This window comes from Lepus europaeus, chromosome 7, assembly GCF_033115175.1.
Source record: "Lepus europaeus isolate LE1 chromosome 7, mLepTim1.pri, whole genome shotgun sequence".
Classification (NCBI taxonomy): Eukaryota; Metazoa; Chordata; class Mammalia; order Lagomorpha; family Leporidae; genus Lepus; species Lepus europaeus.
The window spans coordinates 47,639,456-47,655,780 of NC_084833.1; the positions used below are offsets into that span (position 1 = coordinate 47,639,456).

The 16,325-nt window shown below is 57.2% G+C and overlaps 1 protein-coding gene across 1 annotated transcript in view; it reads right to left on the reverse strand.

Moving 5' to 3' along the window:
• Positions 1-4,635: 4,635 nt before the first annotated feature.
• OTOG (otogelin) overlaps positions 4,636-16,325 on the reverse strand; it is a 92,020-nt gene continuing 80,330 nt past the window's right edge. Inside the window, exons 41-56 of the mRNA XM_062197498.1 lie at positions 15,927-16,147; positions 15,650-15,788; positions 14,578-14,772; positions 14,167-14,379; positions 13,505-13,609; positions 13,224-13,331; positions 12,798-12,899; positions 11,147-11,245; positions 10,423-10,463; positions 9,640-9,715; positions 9,379-9,557; positions 8,663-8,767; positions 8,352-8,471; positions 7,426-7,471; positions 5,031-5,110; positions 4,636-4,836 (exon numbers count right to left, since the gene is read on the reverse strand). Of these exons, the coding sequence (XP_062053482.1) occupies positions 4,636-4,836; positions 5,031-5,110; positions 7,426-7,471; positions 8,352-8,471; positions 8,663-8,767; positions 9,379-9,557; positions 9,640-9,715; positions 10,423-10,463; positions 11,147-11,245; positions 12,798-12,899; positions 13,224-13,331; positions 13,505-13,609; positions 14,167-14,379; positions 14,578-14,772; positions 15,650-15,788; positions 15,927-16,147 (2,030 nt within the window). The remainder of the gene's footprint in view (positions 4,837-5,030; positions 5,111-7,425; positions 7,472-8,351; positions 8,472-8,662; positions 8,768-9,378; positions 9,558-9,639; positions 9,716-10,422; positions 10,464-11,146; positions 11,246-12,797; positions 12,900-13,223; positions 13,332-13,504; positions 13,610-14,166; positions 14,380-14,577; positions 14,773-15,649; positions 15,789-15,926; positions 16,148-16,325) is intronic.

Sequence of the window (16,325 nt, forward strand, 5' to 3'; positions counted from 1 at the left end):
GTGAGACTGGCAGAGAGGTGTGTGTGTCCCACATGGAGGAGGAGTGCCATTCTGTGGGAACCAACCCACAATCTCCTTGCCTCATTTACCATGTTCTGGAGGCCAGCATGTCAGTCCACAGAGAGGGCCACAGGTGTTCCAGAGTGTGGCTGTCCTAGGTTATCTAGTTGTTCCCTGTTGGTACCCATTGTTAAGGTGAAGAACAGCACTGCAGTGAGCAGCCAGGCACCTGGCTCGTGTGTGAATTCTTCCTTTCAACGCTCTTCTGACTTCCTGTTGCTGCGTAACAAGTTATCACCAACTCGGTGGCTTACAGTAATGCAGGTCTATTCTCTCACAGTTCAGAAGTCTGAAGTCTGTTGCACTGGACTCAAGCCTGGGTTCCCATGGGAGGCTCCCAGGAGAATCCTTTCCTTGGCTTCCAGCTTCTAGAAGCTGCCTGTTGGAGCCCCGACCTCCAAGTACAGAGTGCCTCACTATGGTCCCTACTTCTGTCACCACCTCCCCTCTTTCTGGCTCACCCATCTGCTTCCCTTTTATAAAGACCTTTGATTACATTAGTCCCGCCTACATAATCCAAGGCAGCCAATCCCACAATCTCATTTTCTTAATTTAATCACATCTGCAATACTGCTTTTGACATGTAATATATTTATTGGTTCCAGCCAGGGCTTGGATGTGGGCATCTTTAACACTTATTTGAAAGGCAGAGCGAGAGCACACACGGTGCTTCCATCCACTGGTTCACTCCTTGGTGTCTGTAACAGCTGGGGCTGGACCAGGCTGAAGCCAGGATGCTGGAATTCAATCTGGGTCTCCTACATGGGTGGCAGGGAGCCAAGTATTTGAGCCATCACCTGCTGTCTTACAGGGTCTGGATTAGCAGGAAGCTGGAGTCAGGAGTGGAACCAGGACTTGAATCTAGGCACTCTGATATGGAATGTGGGTGTCCCAGCTGGCATTGTAACCACTGTGCCAAACACCTGCCCCCGGTGGGCGTCTTTAAAGGGCCATAATGCAGACATCACAGTTACTTAGGAATAGGATGGCTTATCGGATGTATTTATTATTATTTATTTGAAAGGTAGAGTTACAGACAGAGGCAGAGAGAAAGAAAGGTTCCATTGGTTCACTCCCCAAATGGCTGCAACGGCCTGAGCTGCACTGATCCAAAGCCAGGAGCCAGGTGCTTCTTCCTGGTCTCCCATGCAAGTGTAGGGGCCCAAGCACTTGGGCCATCTTCTACTGCTCTCCCAGGCCATAGCAGAGAGCTGGATTGGAAGAGCAGGAGCAGCCGGGACTAGAACCAGTGCCCATTTGGGATGCCGGCACTGCAGGCAGAGGATTAACTTGCGCCATGGCACCAGCCCCAGATGTATGTTTTTAATTTAAATTGGCTTCTCCAAACAGAAGCACTGCTGGTACTGGCTTTTTGGAAGCCAGCTGGGCAACAGATTGAGGTTCAGAGTCCTCACCCTGTCCTGTCTTCCCTGCAGCGCAGAGTAGGGTTGGCGAGTTTCCTCTCGTTTATCTTTCACTAAAGTGTTTTAACCTAACAGAACTGCTCTCCCTAGGAGAGAGCGGGGACAGGGTGGGAGAAGTACTGGAAGTTTTGGCCTAAAAATTGGAGTGGGCGGTTGGCTTCCAGTAGAAGGCGGCAAGAGAGGGTGCCCGGGTGGGAGTGTCTGTGTGGTGAGAGGTAGACAGCCAGGCCTCTGCGATTCCAGCAGTGGGGTTTGCTCACTGGAAGTGATGGTCTCGTTTGAGCATTAGGGTAGGGGAGAAGCAACTGGAATCCAGGAGTGCCTGGCTACCAAAGCTGGCTCAGCAGTGACAGGAGGTGGGAACAGGCATCTGACAGCCTGGACCACCCTCCCAGACCGGGACTGCAGAAAGATGCTGAGGCCAAGGCTGGCTAACTTGGCCTGATGCCCTCTGTGCGTCTACACAACAGCTGTATCCACAAGTTGCTTTCCCAGCCATCGATGGGAGTGGCGGTGTAGGGAGGTCGAATAGTCACAAACACTGGGGTTCGAGCAATGGCTGAGGAACCACCTTGTATCCTAATATAAACACCTTGCTATTTGATAGAAAGTGAGATTAAAATCATGTCATTAAAGATATAAAGGCATTTTTTTAAATTGAGCTCAAAATTCAAAACAAAGGTATCGATATGTGGCTTAGGGAGTGTGTCATGGTGAAGGGATGGACTGACTTCAACAGGTCATCATCAGTGGTGGAGGAAGTTTGGAAGCTGTGTCCCACCCCATGTCTGGCTGTAGTGGCAGGAAATTAAGAAATGTGCTTAAGGCTGTGAATGCCCCTCTATTGCTTTCGCTCACAAGTTTAATGGTCATTATTTCATAAACATGCAGGTTAAAATGTGTAATTTCCATTACATTTCTTCTTTGATCCACTGCTTATTTATTAGTGGCTGTATCCCATATTGGAGACCCTTGGATTGGAAACAAAGATGAGACTCAAACCAGCTTCTTGCTGGCATACCCTCTGGGAGGCAGCAGATGATGGCTTGAGTCCCTACAACCTACATGAGAAACCTGGATTGAATTCCAGGTTCCTAGCTTTGACCTAGTCTAGCCCAGCTGTTGTGGTCATTTGGGGAGTGAACCAGCACAGGGAAGCTCTCTGCCTTTAAAATTACATAAAATCGGTGGGGGGAGGGTGCTGCTTAACGGACTATAAATCTGTTTTCCTTCAGAAGAGTCCCAGGGTCTATGTTAACAAACAGGTGTACCACGAGGGGGGAAACTTACGTGTAAATTAAAATCCTAACCTTCCACATCTTGGTGTCCAAAGTGTAGGCTCCACCCTGGGCCCTCAGCATGGCTCCCTGTGAGGGAGGGGCACTACCTGCTCCCGGGGGTGAACCTTTGTCATTTCAAGTTGAAGGGCCACTCCGCAATCCTCCTGGGAGAAAAACGGAAACTACCACGAAGCCATTGAGAGGGTAGTAGGACACCTCTCTCAGGGTGTGCCCTATGCACACAGCGAGGGACCCTCCCCATCCCCTTATCTGTATGCCAGCTCTGAGTCTTCCTTTTTTTTTTTTTTTAAAGATTTATTTATTTACTTATTTGAAAGTCAGTTACACACAGAAGGAGAGAGAGAGGTCTTCCATCCGCTGGTTCACTCCCCAATTGGCCGCAACGGCCAGAGCTGTGCTGATCCGAAGCCAGGAGCCAGGAGCTTCCTCCGGGTCTCGCACGTGGGTGCAGGCCTACTTTCCCAGGCCACAGCAGAGAGCTGGATGGGAAGTGGAGCAACCAGGACTTGAACCTGCACCCATATGGGATGCCAGCACTGCAGACGGCAGCTTTACCCGCTATGCCACAGCGCTGGCCCCCTTAGTCTTCTTCCTCTTCTTCAGGAGCCAGCCCCTGACTAGTTCAGTCCCTCTGAGGGCCTGCTGTGAATGGGGCATGGGCCTGGGCTTAGGTTGGGTAGGCGAAGTCCCGACCTCCAGGGCCAGAGAGGAGGGACTTCTTGTTCCCGCAGACACTTGCGTGGCACCGTCAGAGATGCTCAGAGGCTGAAGGCGTCCCATGATTTACTGACAGAGAAGCAGAACACAGGTACAGAGCGAAGAGGCCTTGGGGACAGCTGTGGACCATCCTGACCTAGTCCCCTAGCTCCAGGGGGCGCCAGAGTAGCCACATAGCTCCAGACATCACAGGCACTTCAGGGGTCTCAATTGCTCGCTATTCGTGCCTTTTGGATCCAGTGGTACAAAGAAGCAGGGCAGACTGGAGTGTGGAGGGGCTCCAGCTGTAGGAAGCACACAGTATTTTGGAGAAAGGTTGTGACCGTCTCAGGGACACTGGGCCTTTGCACACTCGCCTGCAGTTTCCACCTCTAGATATGCTCCTGCTACACAGTCCTATGGGGCAGAGAGCCTGGAATGGGTGGGGCCACAACACCCCCTCCAGAGACTATTTCCTTGGAGAAAGGGCTCATTGCAAACCAGGGGCTGAGAGCAGGGCCCTGGGAGAGGTGGACTGAGCCCTTGCCAAGGAGTTGATCCTACCCCCATCAGACACCTCCGCTGAAGAGCCAGCCCCGCTGCGATCCAATTACAGTATCAACAGCAGCATACTCGGTACCTCTCGGACAGCAGAGGACTGGAAGGGCACTGCGCTCACAGACGTGGAGGAGAGGACCCTGGCCCTGCACCCCACCTTCTTTGCTTTAGGAAAGTCCATCTGAGGAGCTCAGCACAGGCCAGAGGGTACAGGGAGGGCACCCTTTCCTTTTACCTTGTCCTTGGTTAAAAGGGCAGAGCAAGAAAATGGGCCTGTGTGTGCACTTGATCTTGGCCCAGCTTCTCAGGAAAGCTGTCACCCCCTCCCTCAAGAACTGGCCAGAGTCACAGATGTGCCAAGGTTGGTGCCCCGGCTCTATGGCTCTCTCAGGCCAAGGACAGTAGTTTTCAGAGCCCTCAGCTGTGGCACTTTGTCAGGTGTGAGGGGGGCGCCCAGTGAGGGAGCCACGAGGGACAGATGTGGCCTCCACCTACCCTTCCATCCAAATCATAGTAGTTCTGCACCACCTTTAACTGCCTGCCCCCAGCCCGGCCAGCTGGAAGCAGAAGGGGTGGGGGAAGGGTGAGAGTGGGCCTCAGGACCACTGGCAGGCACAGTCGGTGGGCTCCTGGACCGTGTAGGGCACCCAGGTGGCGTTGGTGGCACAGAAGAGCTGCACAGAGCGCCGCTGCAGCCCCACCTCTCGGCAGCACTTGCAGAAGCGGGCGTATGTGTTGATGTTGTGGTTGTAGATGCTGGCAGATGGGCACCTCCCATCGCACGAGACAAGGTTCACCTGGAGAAGGCGGGCTGGTGAGGCAGCACACCCCCCACCTCTCCTCCCCCACCTCCACCCTCAGCGCGCAGGTACCACGCATAGGGGTGTCGCTCCCCCTCCTCACCCACCTTCGCCCCTGGGCACAGGTACCATGCACAGGGGTGTCGCTGCCCCCTTCCTCCCCCACCTTCACCCCTACAGGTACCACGCACAGGGGTGTTGCTCCTGCAGTCGTTCTTGCGGATGGTCATGCGGATGGTCACCTTCTTGCAGGAGCGTCCATCTTCCTTACCTGGGGGCACAGAGGCCAGGGCGGCTGTGACTGAGATGGGCTCCCTGGACAGTGAGTCATGCTGGCGGGGTGGGGGTGGGGGTCCTCCTCCTAGCGTCAGCGCTCATGCGTGACTGCCTCTGCCCAGTGCCCTGGAAGGAGGTGGAATCCACTGGGGAAGGCAAAGACAGAGCAGTGAGAGCAAGGGCCCCAGAGGACAGGCAGGCTGGGCACCCCGGGCCACTCTGTGCTAGGGAAGAGGGGCACACGCGGCCCCTCCACCCCAGCCTCGGTGCCCATACCTAACCCCTGCTGGGGACCCGGGCCGGGTCTGTGTCCTTCTCTGGGCTTCAGTTTTCCAAGAGGGCTTCTAGCATGAAGGCTCTGCTATTTCCTGAATGGCATTCCCAGGGCCTAGTGCTCGCTTCACGCAGAGGTTTGCTCGGGTCCATGTGTATCCACCGGCCCGGGATTTGCTGCCCTGCAGAGCTGTCCCGTGCTGGACACTGATGAAGAGCTTGGGGCCTCCTTGGCCTGACCCACACCTCTCTCAGATAACTGATCATGTGGCTCATCTCCCAGCAAGGCCCTTCCTGGTCCCCCTCCGCCTCCTTCCACCCCGTCCCCTCTCAAGCCTCCATTGTTTTCGTCCAGGGCGCCAGCACTGTCCTACCCGAGACACGTCTGTAATGACAGGGCTGAAGCGTCAGCTTCAGTGCCTTCTTTGGCACGAGTCCCTTCCATGGTTTCCTGAGTTCTGTTCTCACTCTGTGGAAATACTCACTTCACACCTGAATACAGACCCACAATTTTGTGGTGTTCTTGATGCAAGCCCCTAGCTGACATCAACTCGGTGCCACCCCGGCTATATATTTCACTTGTTCTCCATCGCTCTGTGGGCCTTGCTTATACTGTATGTGTAGTACTTGACAAACATTTGCCAGATGCATAAACTTGCCTGCCAGGAATGGGGTGATCTCCTTTCTCCGGGCCTTGGGGCCACCCCACAGAGGGTTCCCACCAGCTAGATGGCTGCTGCATAGAACTAACCAACTGGGGCCAGAGCTGTGGCGTAGCGGGTAAAGCCAATGCCTACAGTGCCGGCATCCCCTATGGGCACTGGTTCGAGTCCCAGCTGCTCCACTTCTGGTACAGCTCTCTGCTATGGCCTGGGAAAGCAATGGAAGATGGCCCAAGTGCTTGGGCCCCTGCACCCATATGGGAGACCCAGAAGCAGCTCTTGGCTTCGGATTGGCCTAGCTCCGGCTGTTATGGCCATTTGGGGAGTGAATCAGCAGATGGAAGACCTTTCTCTGCCTCTCTGTAACTTTGCCTTTCAAATAATAAGTCTTTAAAAAAAACTAACCCACTTAGTCCTCTGTCTCTGTGCCCTGGCCCGCTGAGCCCCAGACCACGACTGGCTGAGTGACCAACAGAGCAAAGCGGTGTAGGCATTGATGGGCACCAGCTGAGCAGGTGCTGAAGCATTCCCATGCAAGCCCAGGGTTTGTGCTCACTACCCAGCATGCACTGTGGGCCAGGTGGCCTTGGCCCTCCCCCAACCCCACCTCTAGAGCTTGGGCCACCTAGCAGAAGGGACGTGGTTGGAAACAGCAAGGCAGCTGCCCACTTCCAGTGCTGTGGGCCTCTGAGAGGAGTACCTGGGTGGCAGTGGACACTAACCCGTGGAGGAGAGACAGGGCTAACAGGGACCACAGGAAACAGGGTCCCTAGGGAACCTGGGAAGAGGGACATGGGTCACAGGTCACACAGGGGCAGGTGGGACGTTCAGGGAATGGGAGGTTGTAGGCCTGGATCAGCCAATGGCCCTGAGCCCAGTTTCCTTGGAGCTAAATCCACCAAGGGCAGGGTCAGAGCGCCCTAGGAGGAGGGCATGCATGAGGTGACATGCACACACAAGTGAGGGGGTGGAGCTGGAGGCTCAGTGTTCAGGGCTCCAGGAGCCAGGGATAAGGACAGATGCACCGAGTTTTCTGACTCCGCCGGGCACCCGGCTCCACCCATGGCCAGTGCTCCACACCACCAGAGAGAATTCCTGTGAGGGGTAGCAGGAGATAGCAGTGACCCAGTAACTTCCTGAATGCAATGCCCTCTGTCTACAGCTAGAGGCAGAGGCCTTATATTGGGACAAGGGTGCACTCATAGCCTCTGGCCACTTGCATATTTGTGCCAATGCCCTCCATCTACCTTAGGCGGAGGAGTCATCATTTATCTACTCACCCCTGAAGAGCTGCTACCCTAGGTGCCAGGCATGGGGCCCTGTGACCCCTGATAACGGCACCCTACTCCCCGTCAGCCCAGCCATGCTCACTCACATGTCCTGCAGCATCCTTCCAAGGAAGGCACCACGGAACCCCCAACCTGGAAGGAGAGGAGGGGGAGGTAGTTGGGGAGACCCCTGTTTCAGGCCAGGAGCCAAGATTCCAGCAAATGGCAAAAGGAGTCCTAGAGTCTTGACTGTGCCTCCCATGATGCCCTGCTGAGCAGGGGCAGATGGGCCCCTGGGTATGCCAGGTGTCTCTGATTTCTTGGGACAACTGGCACCATGGCTGCCGGCAGTCCCCCAGCAAAGCTGAAACATTGAGCCTGGACAAAGGTGGTGCTGCGCCTCCATTTCTTCCATGAGCAGTGCCACCCCCTCAGGGTCAGGGAAGGAGGGTGTGAGGCTGACCCACTTGGGTGAGTGGCCTGGACTCTATTACCTCTTTCCCATCTCTAAAATGGAGGCAAAATCCCTCACAGCTCTGCTGCTCTGCGGTGAAAGGGATAAAACAATGGACTGTAAACAAGAATGCACATGCGTGCTTGTGCTTGTGGGAGCACGTGTGATATCACATGGCTGTGCATGATCGTGTGTGCGCATTTGCTTCCTAGAGCCGAGTCCTAAATCTTCAGGTGCCCAATGTGAATCTCAGGACACCCTTTCCCCCAGGTGTGCCACACTCACAGCTGTCCGTGCTGGGTCTCAGGGGAGGGGGTTGGCCCTACAGGACTGACAAGGGCATGTACGTGGTACATGTGAGCAGCAGTGGGTGTGCCAGTGCACGGAGTGTGCTGAGGGGGTCCAGGTGGAGGAGGTATTCAGAACAGAAAAGAAAAACAAACGGATGTAGGGCTGCAGTGGAGGCACAGGCTCCAGGGCACTGCTCCTCCCACAGTCCGCACCCAGAACCCTCCCCGACCCTGGAGACAGCCAGTGTCCCTCACCTGAGGCTGTGGTGTGGGTGGGAGCGGCACTGACCTTGGCACACTCAGTCTCGTTGAGTGGGGGGCAGCTGATGGGTGAGCGGACGAGCACGGCGCCCAGAGGGGTGCTGCCGCAGTGGTGGCGTGTACACTCCGCGATCCAGGACGCCCCAGGCTGCAGGGCAGAGTGGGGCAGAGTTGCTTGTGGCCAGATGGACACCACAGCTCCAGCAATGGGTGCAGCCCAGGGCCTAGCAACACTCAAGACCTTATCTGTACCCAGCCTTGGCCTGGGAGCACAGCAGGCCCTGCTCCTTGTGTCCCAGGGAACCCAGGGCGACAGGTGATCTGTCAGGGACAGCTTACCAAGAACAGGGACGTGGTGCCATTGGGGAAGGTGAAGAGGCAGGACACGTTCCTGCAGGAGCCGCAGCAGGCCGCCAGGTCCCTCGGGTGCTCATACTCCTGGTTCTGCAGGGCACGGTGGGGGGAGATGGCCTCAGGTCCACCCCAACCCTTCCCTCTCCATGTCTGCTCATCTCCACGTGAGCCCCTGTGAGTGCTCCCTCATGTCTTAGGCAGGTCGTCGAGATAGCTGCCCTGGGGCTCCCTTCCTGCGGCTGGAGCTGACGACAGTGTCTTCAGTGATTAAGGGGCAGGTTTGGGGTCCCGAGAGACTTTACTGTGAGTCTGGGTTCCTGTGGGACTTTTGAAAAAGGAAAGCACCTCCCTAAACCTCAATTTTTCTCACCCAAAATAAAGGAAAAATTCCGAGCTGTTAATTCAGCTAGTATGTATGTAGCACAGGCCAGAAGCCCGTCACCATCTGGGGCATTATGCACGTACAACAGCACAGCAAATGGCAGCAACACAAGTGCACAAACCAGGGTAGGGCATGGCCCAGGCATTCAGCAGGTGCTTTAGCGATGTGCTTCGCCAGGCCTCTTCTTGTTCCCACTCTGGCCGCTAGAGGGCTCCCCCCCCCCCCCCCCCCCCCCCCCCCCCGATGCCTACTCTCTAAACTTGTCTGGGGGGTTGGGGCAAGCTCCCGTCTACCAGGCAGGCCCTGACCCGCGCTTTACCGCTTCGCAGTGGACGTCACACAGCACAGAGGTGGTGTTGATCTGGTAGAAGCTGGTGAGGGGGTCAAGCGTGTCCGTGCAGCGGGAGGTGTGGCACACACCATCTGCCGAGAGCTCCACCACCGTCTGGCCCGGCTGCATCACTCCCAGCTCACGGCTCAGACACACGGGGGCCTTCACTGGAGGGCGTGCAAGGCGGCAGCAGTCATCAAGAGCCCCGCCCCTGGCAGGCTGGCCCACCCGGGGCCCCGCCCCACTCACCGCACTCGTACTTGGCGCAGCCACACACGTTCTCCTCACTGTGCATGAACTCCTCGTCCAGCTGGGACTTCTCCCACTGGGGGGTTGGGGCAGAGGCAGGCAGGTCAGCTCCCTCAGCAGCACTCTGCCCCCTGCAGGGGGTGGGGTGGGGCCTGGGACCCCTGGAAGCTCAGTCTCATGCCCACCAAGCCTCCCTCCTGGGGAGTGTATGTCCTCCCGCCCCCCCAGCAGGCGACAGGCACACTGCTTCCCCAGGTCACCCGTTCCCAGGAGAAGAGGCAGCCTGGGGTGGGGGCACAGTGAGAGGAAAGGGGTGCTGGGACAGGGTGAGGCACACAGAATCCAGGAAGTGACGGACACTGAACTCCACGCCGCGGAAGGTCTTCTCTCCTTGCCCTGGCCTGCAGCCAGTCAGCTTTGCTGGATTCCAGTCCCGGCTCTGATCTGTAGCTTCACAGCCTCAACCTTACCTTCCTTGTTTGTGTCACTGAGTCAGTTACACCATCAACCTCACGAGGTTGACATGAGAGTGAACATGATATTGCACATAAATGGCCCAGTAAACAGTAGTTGCTGTCTTAATTACCCTGCTGCCACCATCCTCCTCACAGTCCCTGCTACCCTCGTGCCAGCTCCTGGTCCCTCATCCTCGCACGTCTCTGAAGCCTAAGCTCCACAAAGGAGGGTGGCAGAGCTTGAGACAAGAATGCCGACTCGCACCCCAGGACTGTGCACCCCTCTGGGGAGGGGACCAGGGAGGTGGGGAGGAGCAGGTCTCCGTACCAGATGGCACCGGGGCACCGGGATCGTGTCACAGTCACACTCTGAAAAAGAAGAGTGGGCCCCTCCTCAGCAGGGATGCCCGGGGAGGTCCTCTGGGCCTCTCTAACCCCTTGCTGCAGGTGCGGCCCCTCCAGTGGCAGCCCCAGCTGGGGGTAGGGGGCGCATGGAGGTGGCAGCAGTTTGCTTGGTTGGGCAGTGATGGCCCGAGCTCCCCACCGAATGTGGAGTGAGGATGAACAGGCAGCTGGATCACTCACGGGATTCCGCTCCTGACTGGGAGTCATCTTTCCTGCACCCCCTCCTCGGAGTCTACCTGAGAGGTGCTGCCTCTCCAGGAACAAACAGGGCGAGGGTGGCAGTTCGGCCTGCACTTCCCAAGTGTGCCCCCAGCAAGCTCAGGCTGTGGGGCGGCACCACTGGCAAGCTCAAGGGTGGAGAGCTCCATGAAGCCCCTCCGGGTCACTCATGCATGCAGCAAATAGTTCTAAGCACCGACTATGTGCTAAGCTTTGCTCTGGGGACATAGTCATACATAAAATCCTAAAGCCCCAGCCCTCGTGAAGTTTATATTCTTGGGAGGCTTGGAAAAGAAGCAACACACCCAGAGGCAAAGCAGAGCTGTCAGCCCCTTGTTGGAGACAACACTGGTGTATGGAGCTTTCATTATTGGTCCATGGCACACCCAGGAGCCGCCCAGAAGGAGGGTCCTGGAGCAGCGACTCACCGCAGGACTTGTAGGGGCAGCAGCGGTCCGGGCTCCACACCTCCACCAGGGCCGTGCCCAGGCCACACCGCACTTGGGGGCAGCGGAAGCTCTCGCACACTGTGGGGGAGGGGCAGCAGGCAACATCACCCTGTGGCCACAAATCCCCAGAAATACACCACTGGCTCTGGAGGGGGCGCCTCCCTGCTCCTCCAACCCTTCCTGGGCTGGGCTCCGGAGTCTCCCCGGGGAGCCACCACTGCTCCTGGGATGCAAACGGAACAAGCTTTATCATTTGTCTAGTCGGGGGCATTCTGCTGCAGTGACAGGAAACCAGCTGACCCAGGTGCTTCACATACGCCACCTCTAGCTTTCACAGCAGCCTTCTACCCACTGGGTCACTCCCCACGGGCCTGCAAGAGCCAGGGTCGACTAGGCCAAAGCCTGGAGCCCGGTCCAGGTCTCCCGTGCTGCCTCCCAGGGTGTGCCTTAGCGGGCAGCTGGGTCGGAAGCAGAACTGGCACTCAAACACAGGCAATCTGCTAGGGATCCCAAGCAGCCACGCTAACCACTGTGCCCATGTCCACCCTCGTTAGCACCATTTTACACACGAGCAGCCATGACTGACTGACCCTGCCTGTACTTACTCCATGTACTCAGGCAGAGAAACGTGGAAAGGACCTGGAGTGAGAGAGGCTCGAGGAGGAGGAGGAGGGGTGACAGGAGAAGTGGAGAGAAGAAGGGACAGTTCTGCTCAGACCAGCTTTTCAACACCGACAGGTGCCCTTTGGCACCTCAAGGGGAGCTGCCAGTCGGCTCCCGGCGAGGCGTGGCCAGGTCATTTGGAGAGCTCTCAGGGGAACCCACGTGGTTTACTAGTTGGTTGTTGACAATTGAACCAATCAGGGATGCTCTGGGGGCATTGGGACCCTCATCTACACTTTTCTGTGCAAGTGAGGGTCACCTCCCAGTCTCCTGCAGTTAGCATGCAAAGCAATTTTTCTAAATTTAATATTTAAATATAACCATTTTGTTCATGTTCATCTACTAGGTTACCTGAAGTCTGTAATGCTAGCAGTATTTAATATTCCTGCAGAGCACATACCATATCAGGCTCCTATGAACACAGTCCGTACTGTATTAGGTACTAGACACATAGTAGATGCTCTATCAAGGTACTGTTAGCATAGTCCAGAATGTCCATCACACATTCAGGTACTGTGTCAAGTAAATGTCAGAAAGGACCTGCAGATGTTCATCATCGCAAGAGAAAAGTTCTTGAGAGGCTTGGAAAACCCGGGTCTTCTGGGACATAGGTCCTGTGGTCACACAGTGGCAAAGGGAACCTGACACAGGGCCCTTGGTCAATCAGAGAATGAGGGATTTTATCAGTTCTGGGGGTATGGTAGGGACCTAAGCATTTGCCCTTAATCCACGCCTCTTCTGGCCCTTGGGGATGTCCACAGAGGGACAGACTTGGGCCCCCTCCGTCCCCCACCATCCAACTCCCACAGCATGGTCCAGCTGCATCTGCTCCTGGCCTCAGCTGGCTGTGGCGCCTTTCAAAGCTCACCACGCAGGAGCTGCCTGTTGAGCGCTCGTGGGTCCTGGGATGAGGACTTTGGGGCGGGCCCCAGAGCCCCGTCCCGCCACGTGCCCAGCCGAGACTCACCACACTGGTACAGAGGGCAGCAGAGCTCCGTGGTGTTCCTGTGCACAGTGAGCGCCTCCCCTTCCTGACACTCGGGGATGGGGTCTGGACAGTCGCCGCAGGCTGGCGGGAGAGAGGGGGATCACCCATGTCACAGAAGCGCAGGTGGCCGGGCTGGCAGGAGCCAAGGTAACAGCAGCGCATCATGGTCCGCGTGGCCTGCCCTGCAGCCAGGACCTGGTGGGCTTCCTTGTGTCCCCACACTGCCTCATCCTGCCAGAGCACTGGCTACCTCGTGCTAACTCAGCAAGTGCAGCTGTTTCCGCTTTGCCCTACACGTGCTTCTGAACGGCAATTTCACCTTTCTCCCTGTACCCCCTCCCATGAAGACCCCTGGGCCTGCCTTCAAGCCGCCCAGGGAAGCAGGTGTGAGGTAGGCCAACCTACCGCAGAAGTAAGAGGTGCAGCACGAGTCCCCCAGGCGGCCCGTGATCAGGATCTGGTCCTCACGGCAGCTGGGGACCTGCTCCGCCTCACACTGATCTGGGTCACACTCTGGAGAAGACAGAACTTAGGCACAGGGTCCAGAACCTTTGCGGCCATGCTGGGCCTGTACCCTGGCTCGGTCCGGTCTCCAGCCAGAAAACAGTCCCCAGAACAGCCTGTTCTCCCTCCCCTAGGCCACGTCCCACCCCTCCCCCCCCAACCCACACCCCGGGGCCTCTCACCACAGCTGTAGCTAGGGCAGCAGGAGTCCTCCTGGAAGTGGGTGAGGAGTCGGTGGCCAGGACGGCAGGTGGGTGCCAGGCCCTCACACACAGTCTGGTTGCACACTGGCCAGGGAGCCACATGGCCTGTCACCTGGAGGCCAGGGCAGCCCTGCCACGCTCCAGTGCTGCCCACCCCCTGGCCACCTTGCCTCATTACTCCCCTCAGGCCCAGGACCCAAATTCCTGGAAGCTCTGAAGGTCACCCAGGGGACCAGGACAGGGACAGAGGTGCACTAAGAGCTGGGGACCACGGAGATGAGCCAAGCCCGGGCTCTTTCTAAACCAGTTCACTCACGCAGTTCTCACTAGCACCCAAAGGGGGTGCCATTTACAGCCTAATGTTTCAGGAGGATGAGAATCCAGGGAAGCACAGAGGATGTTAACTGATTTGCCTGAGGTCGCAAAGCTACAGGAGGTGAAGAGCCAGCCAGGCTGTCTAGCTCCAGAGCCCATGCCTTAAGCACCGCCCCCATGGGCTCCCACAATTCAGCTCCTGCCCCGCAGCTCAGCCCGCATACAGAGCTGTCGTATTTCCCCACCATGAAGGTTGGTGGCAGGGTAGAACCTTTCACCTGTCCTACAGGCGAGGGCGGCAGAAGAGAAGGGCGGTCGGTACTCACCACACACAGTCCCCAGGCAGCAAGGGTCCTCGGTGGGCACGAGCAGGGCCACCTCCCCGAAGCGTGGGCAGCTCTCAGGGCGGGGGCCAGGGCAGTCCAGGTCCACGGGGACAATGGTGTCTGGGGCTTGGCACTGGTGCTGGCAGCAGCCGCTGAGGGAGCTGTTCCATGTTTCCCCCAGGGCCCGCGGCACCCCAGTGCTGTCGGTGCAAGCTGTGGGTGGGGGGGGACACAGAGGTGCGTGGGGGACTGAAGAAGGGGGCAGACCCAGACATCGCAGGCTAGCTCCCCCTAGGGCACTGACCACCCTCTGAGCAGACCTGGAGGGATGCAGCTGGGCGTCGGCCATGGGCAGCAGGACGGCAAAGGGGGCCCCAGGGCAAGGCCAGCCTGGGGGTGGGGGTCACCTACCACACTTGTCGTCAGTGACGCAGAGCGCCGCATGGCGCCGGTGCAGGAGGGTGCCCTCCGAGCACACGCAGCCCTCGCCCAGCACCTGGCACTGCTCCGGGTCCAGCAGGCCCAGCACCCCATCCTGGCAGGTCTCAGGGGGCTCGCAGGCTGCCACACACGCCTGGTAAGTGGAGTTGCTGGGGCACAGGAAGGCTGCAGGGGCACAGCAGGCACCAGGCCTCGCTCAGACCCCAGGCAGGGCCCCCTCCCCATTAAAGGCAGGAAGTGGGGGGTGCAGAGCAGCAGCGCCAGTCAGGCGGCTTGGTGGTGTCACCTGCTCCCTCTAGGGCAGGCAGGGCTCAGCAAAGCGCGGCCCCTCCACAGACCCAGCTGCTGTTGGCCTCTACAAATCACGTTTTACTGGGGCACAGCCATGACCGTTCGTTAGCTGCTTGTCCACATGGGTTTGCCCAAGGGTTGGGTCAAGTTGAGTCCTGACAAAAGCCTGGCTCCACTCGCAATTCCAGCTTCCTGCTAATATGCGCCCTGGGAGGCAGCAGACGGCTCGCGTGGCTGGGCTTCTGCCACCCACGCAGGAGACCTGGGTTGAGTCCCTGGCTCCTGACTTCAGCCTGGCTTCACTCTGATTATGGTTGGCATTTGGGAGTGAACAAGCAGATGCAAGATCTGTCTCTGTCTCTCTCTATCACAAAGAGTTAAGTGGAAGGAACTAACATTTATTGGCCAACATGGTGGGCACGTGTGCCAGGTCTCTCGTCATCTTCAAGACTGTTCTACGAGGGAGCTGTCCCCATTTTACTGAGAAGAGACTCCATGAACTTAAATGCCAAATTAAAATCAGTATTCATTAACTTGTTAATATAGATAATAAATTTGTTCATTAATATAAAATATTTATGTATTTTATATATACTATAAATATTTATAAACTTTTAGTTAATATGAATAGACAGGTGAATGATTAAACCTGGGAAAGCCAAGACTTGAACTTGGATCTGGAGCCTTTTACTTCCTAACAAGAGATAGGACAATAGCAGCAGTGGAGGAGACCCCCACATCCCCCACTCACGGCAGTAGTCGGAGCGCCGCCACTCGATGCACACGTGGAACTTGTGGCACATAGCCACGTACACGGTCAGTGCCACACAGGGCTGCTGCACGTACTTTGTGTCCCGGATCCACAGCTCACAGAAGGACTCTGGGGAGACCTGGGCGTGCGCATCAGGCGGTGCTGCTGACTCTGGCACCCCCCCCCCCCAGGCCCAGCTCCTCCCAGTCCTGCTATCCTGAGCCTCTGTTGGTAGCTCTTCCCTCCCCAGCCTGGGCGATCTCCCTCTGGCACATACAAAGTGGTGGCAGGCGCTGAAGGTGCGATTGGACACCATGCGAAGGCAGGGTGAGCAGTCAGCCGTGGCACAGCTGTCTGGGCGGAATCGAGTCTGGCCCTCGGAGGTCAGAGAGCTGGGCACCTGCCAGCTCTCCAGAAAGGGAGCAGGGTCCTCCGCCTCCCCCACCACGGAGCCGTCCTGCAGGGTGAGGTCATGGGCTGCGTCTCCATCGCAGATGCCTGCAAGGGGCAGAAGAACCCCACAGCCATCACCACCAGCGCCACTCCCAGATTCCTGGTTCTCACTCTGCGTGTTCCTCACAGCAGTCCCCAGAGGCAAATGGCAGTGTTATCCTCATTTTCTTGGTGAAGTGAATGAGGCACAGAGAAGCTATGAAGGCTGCTGTATTGGAAAATA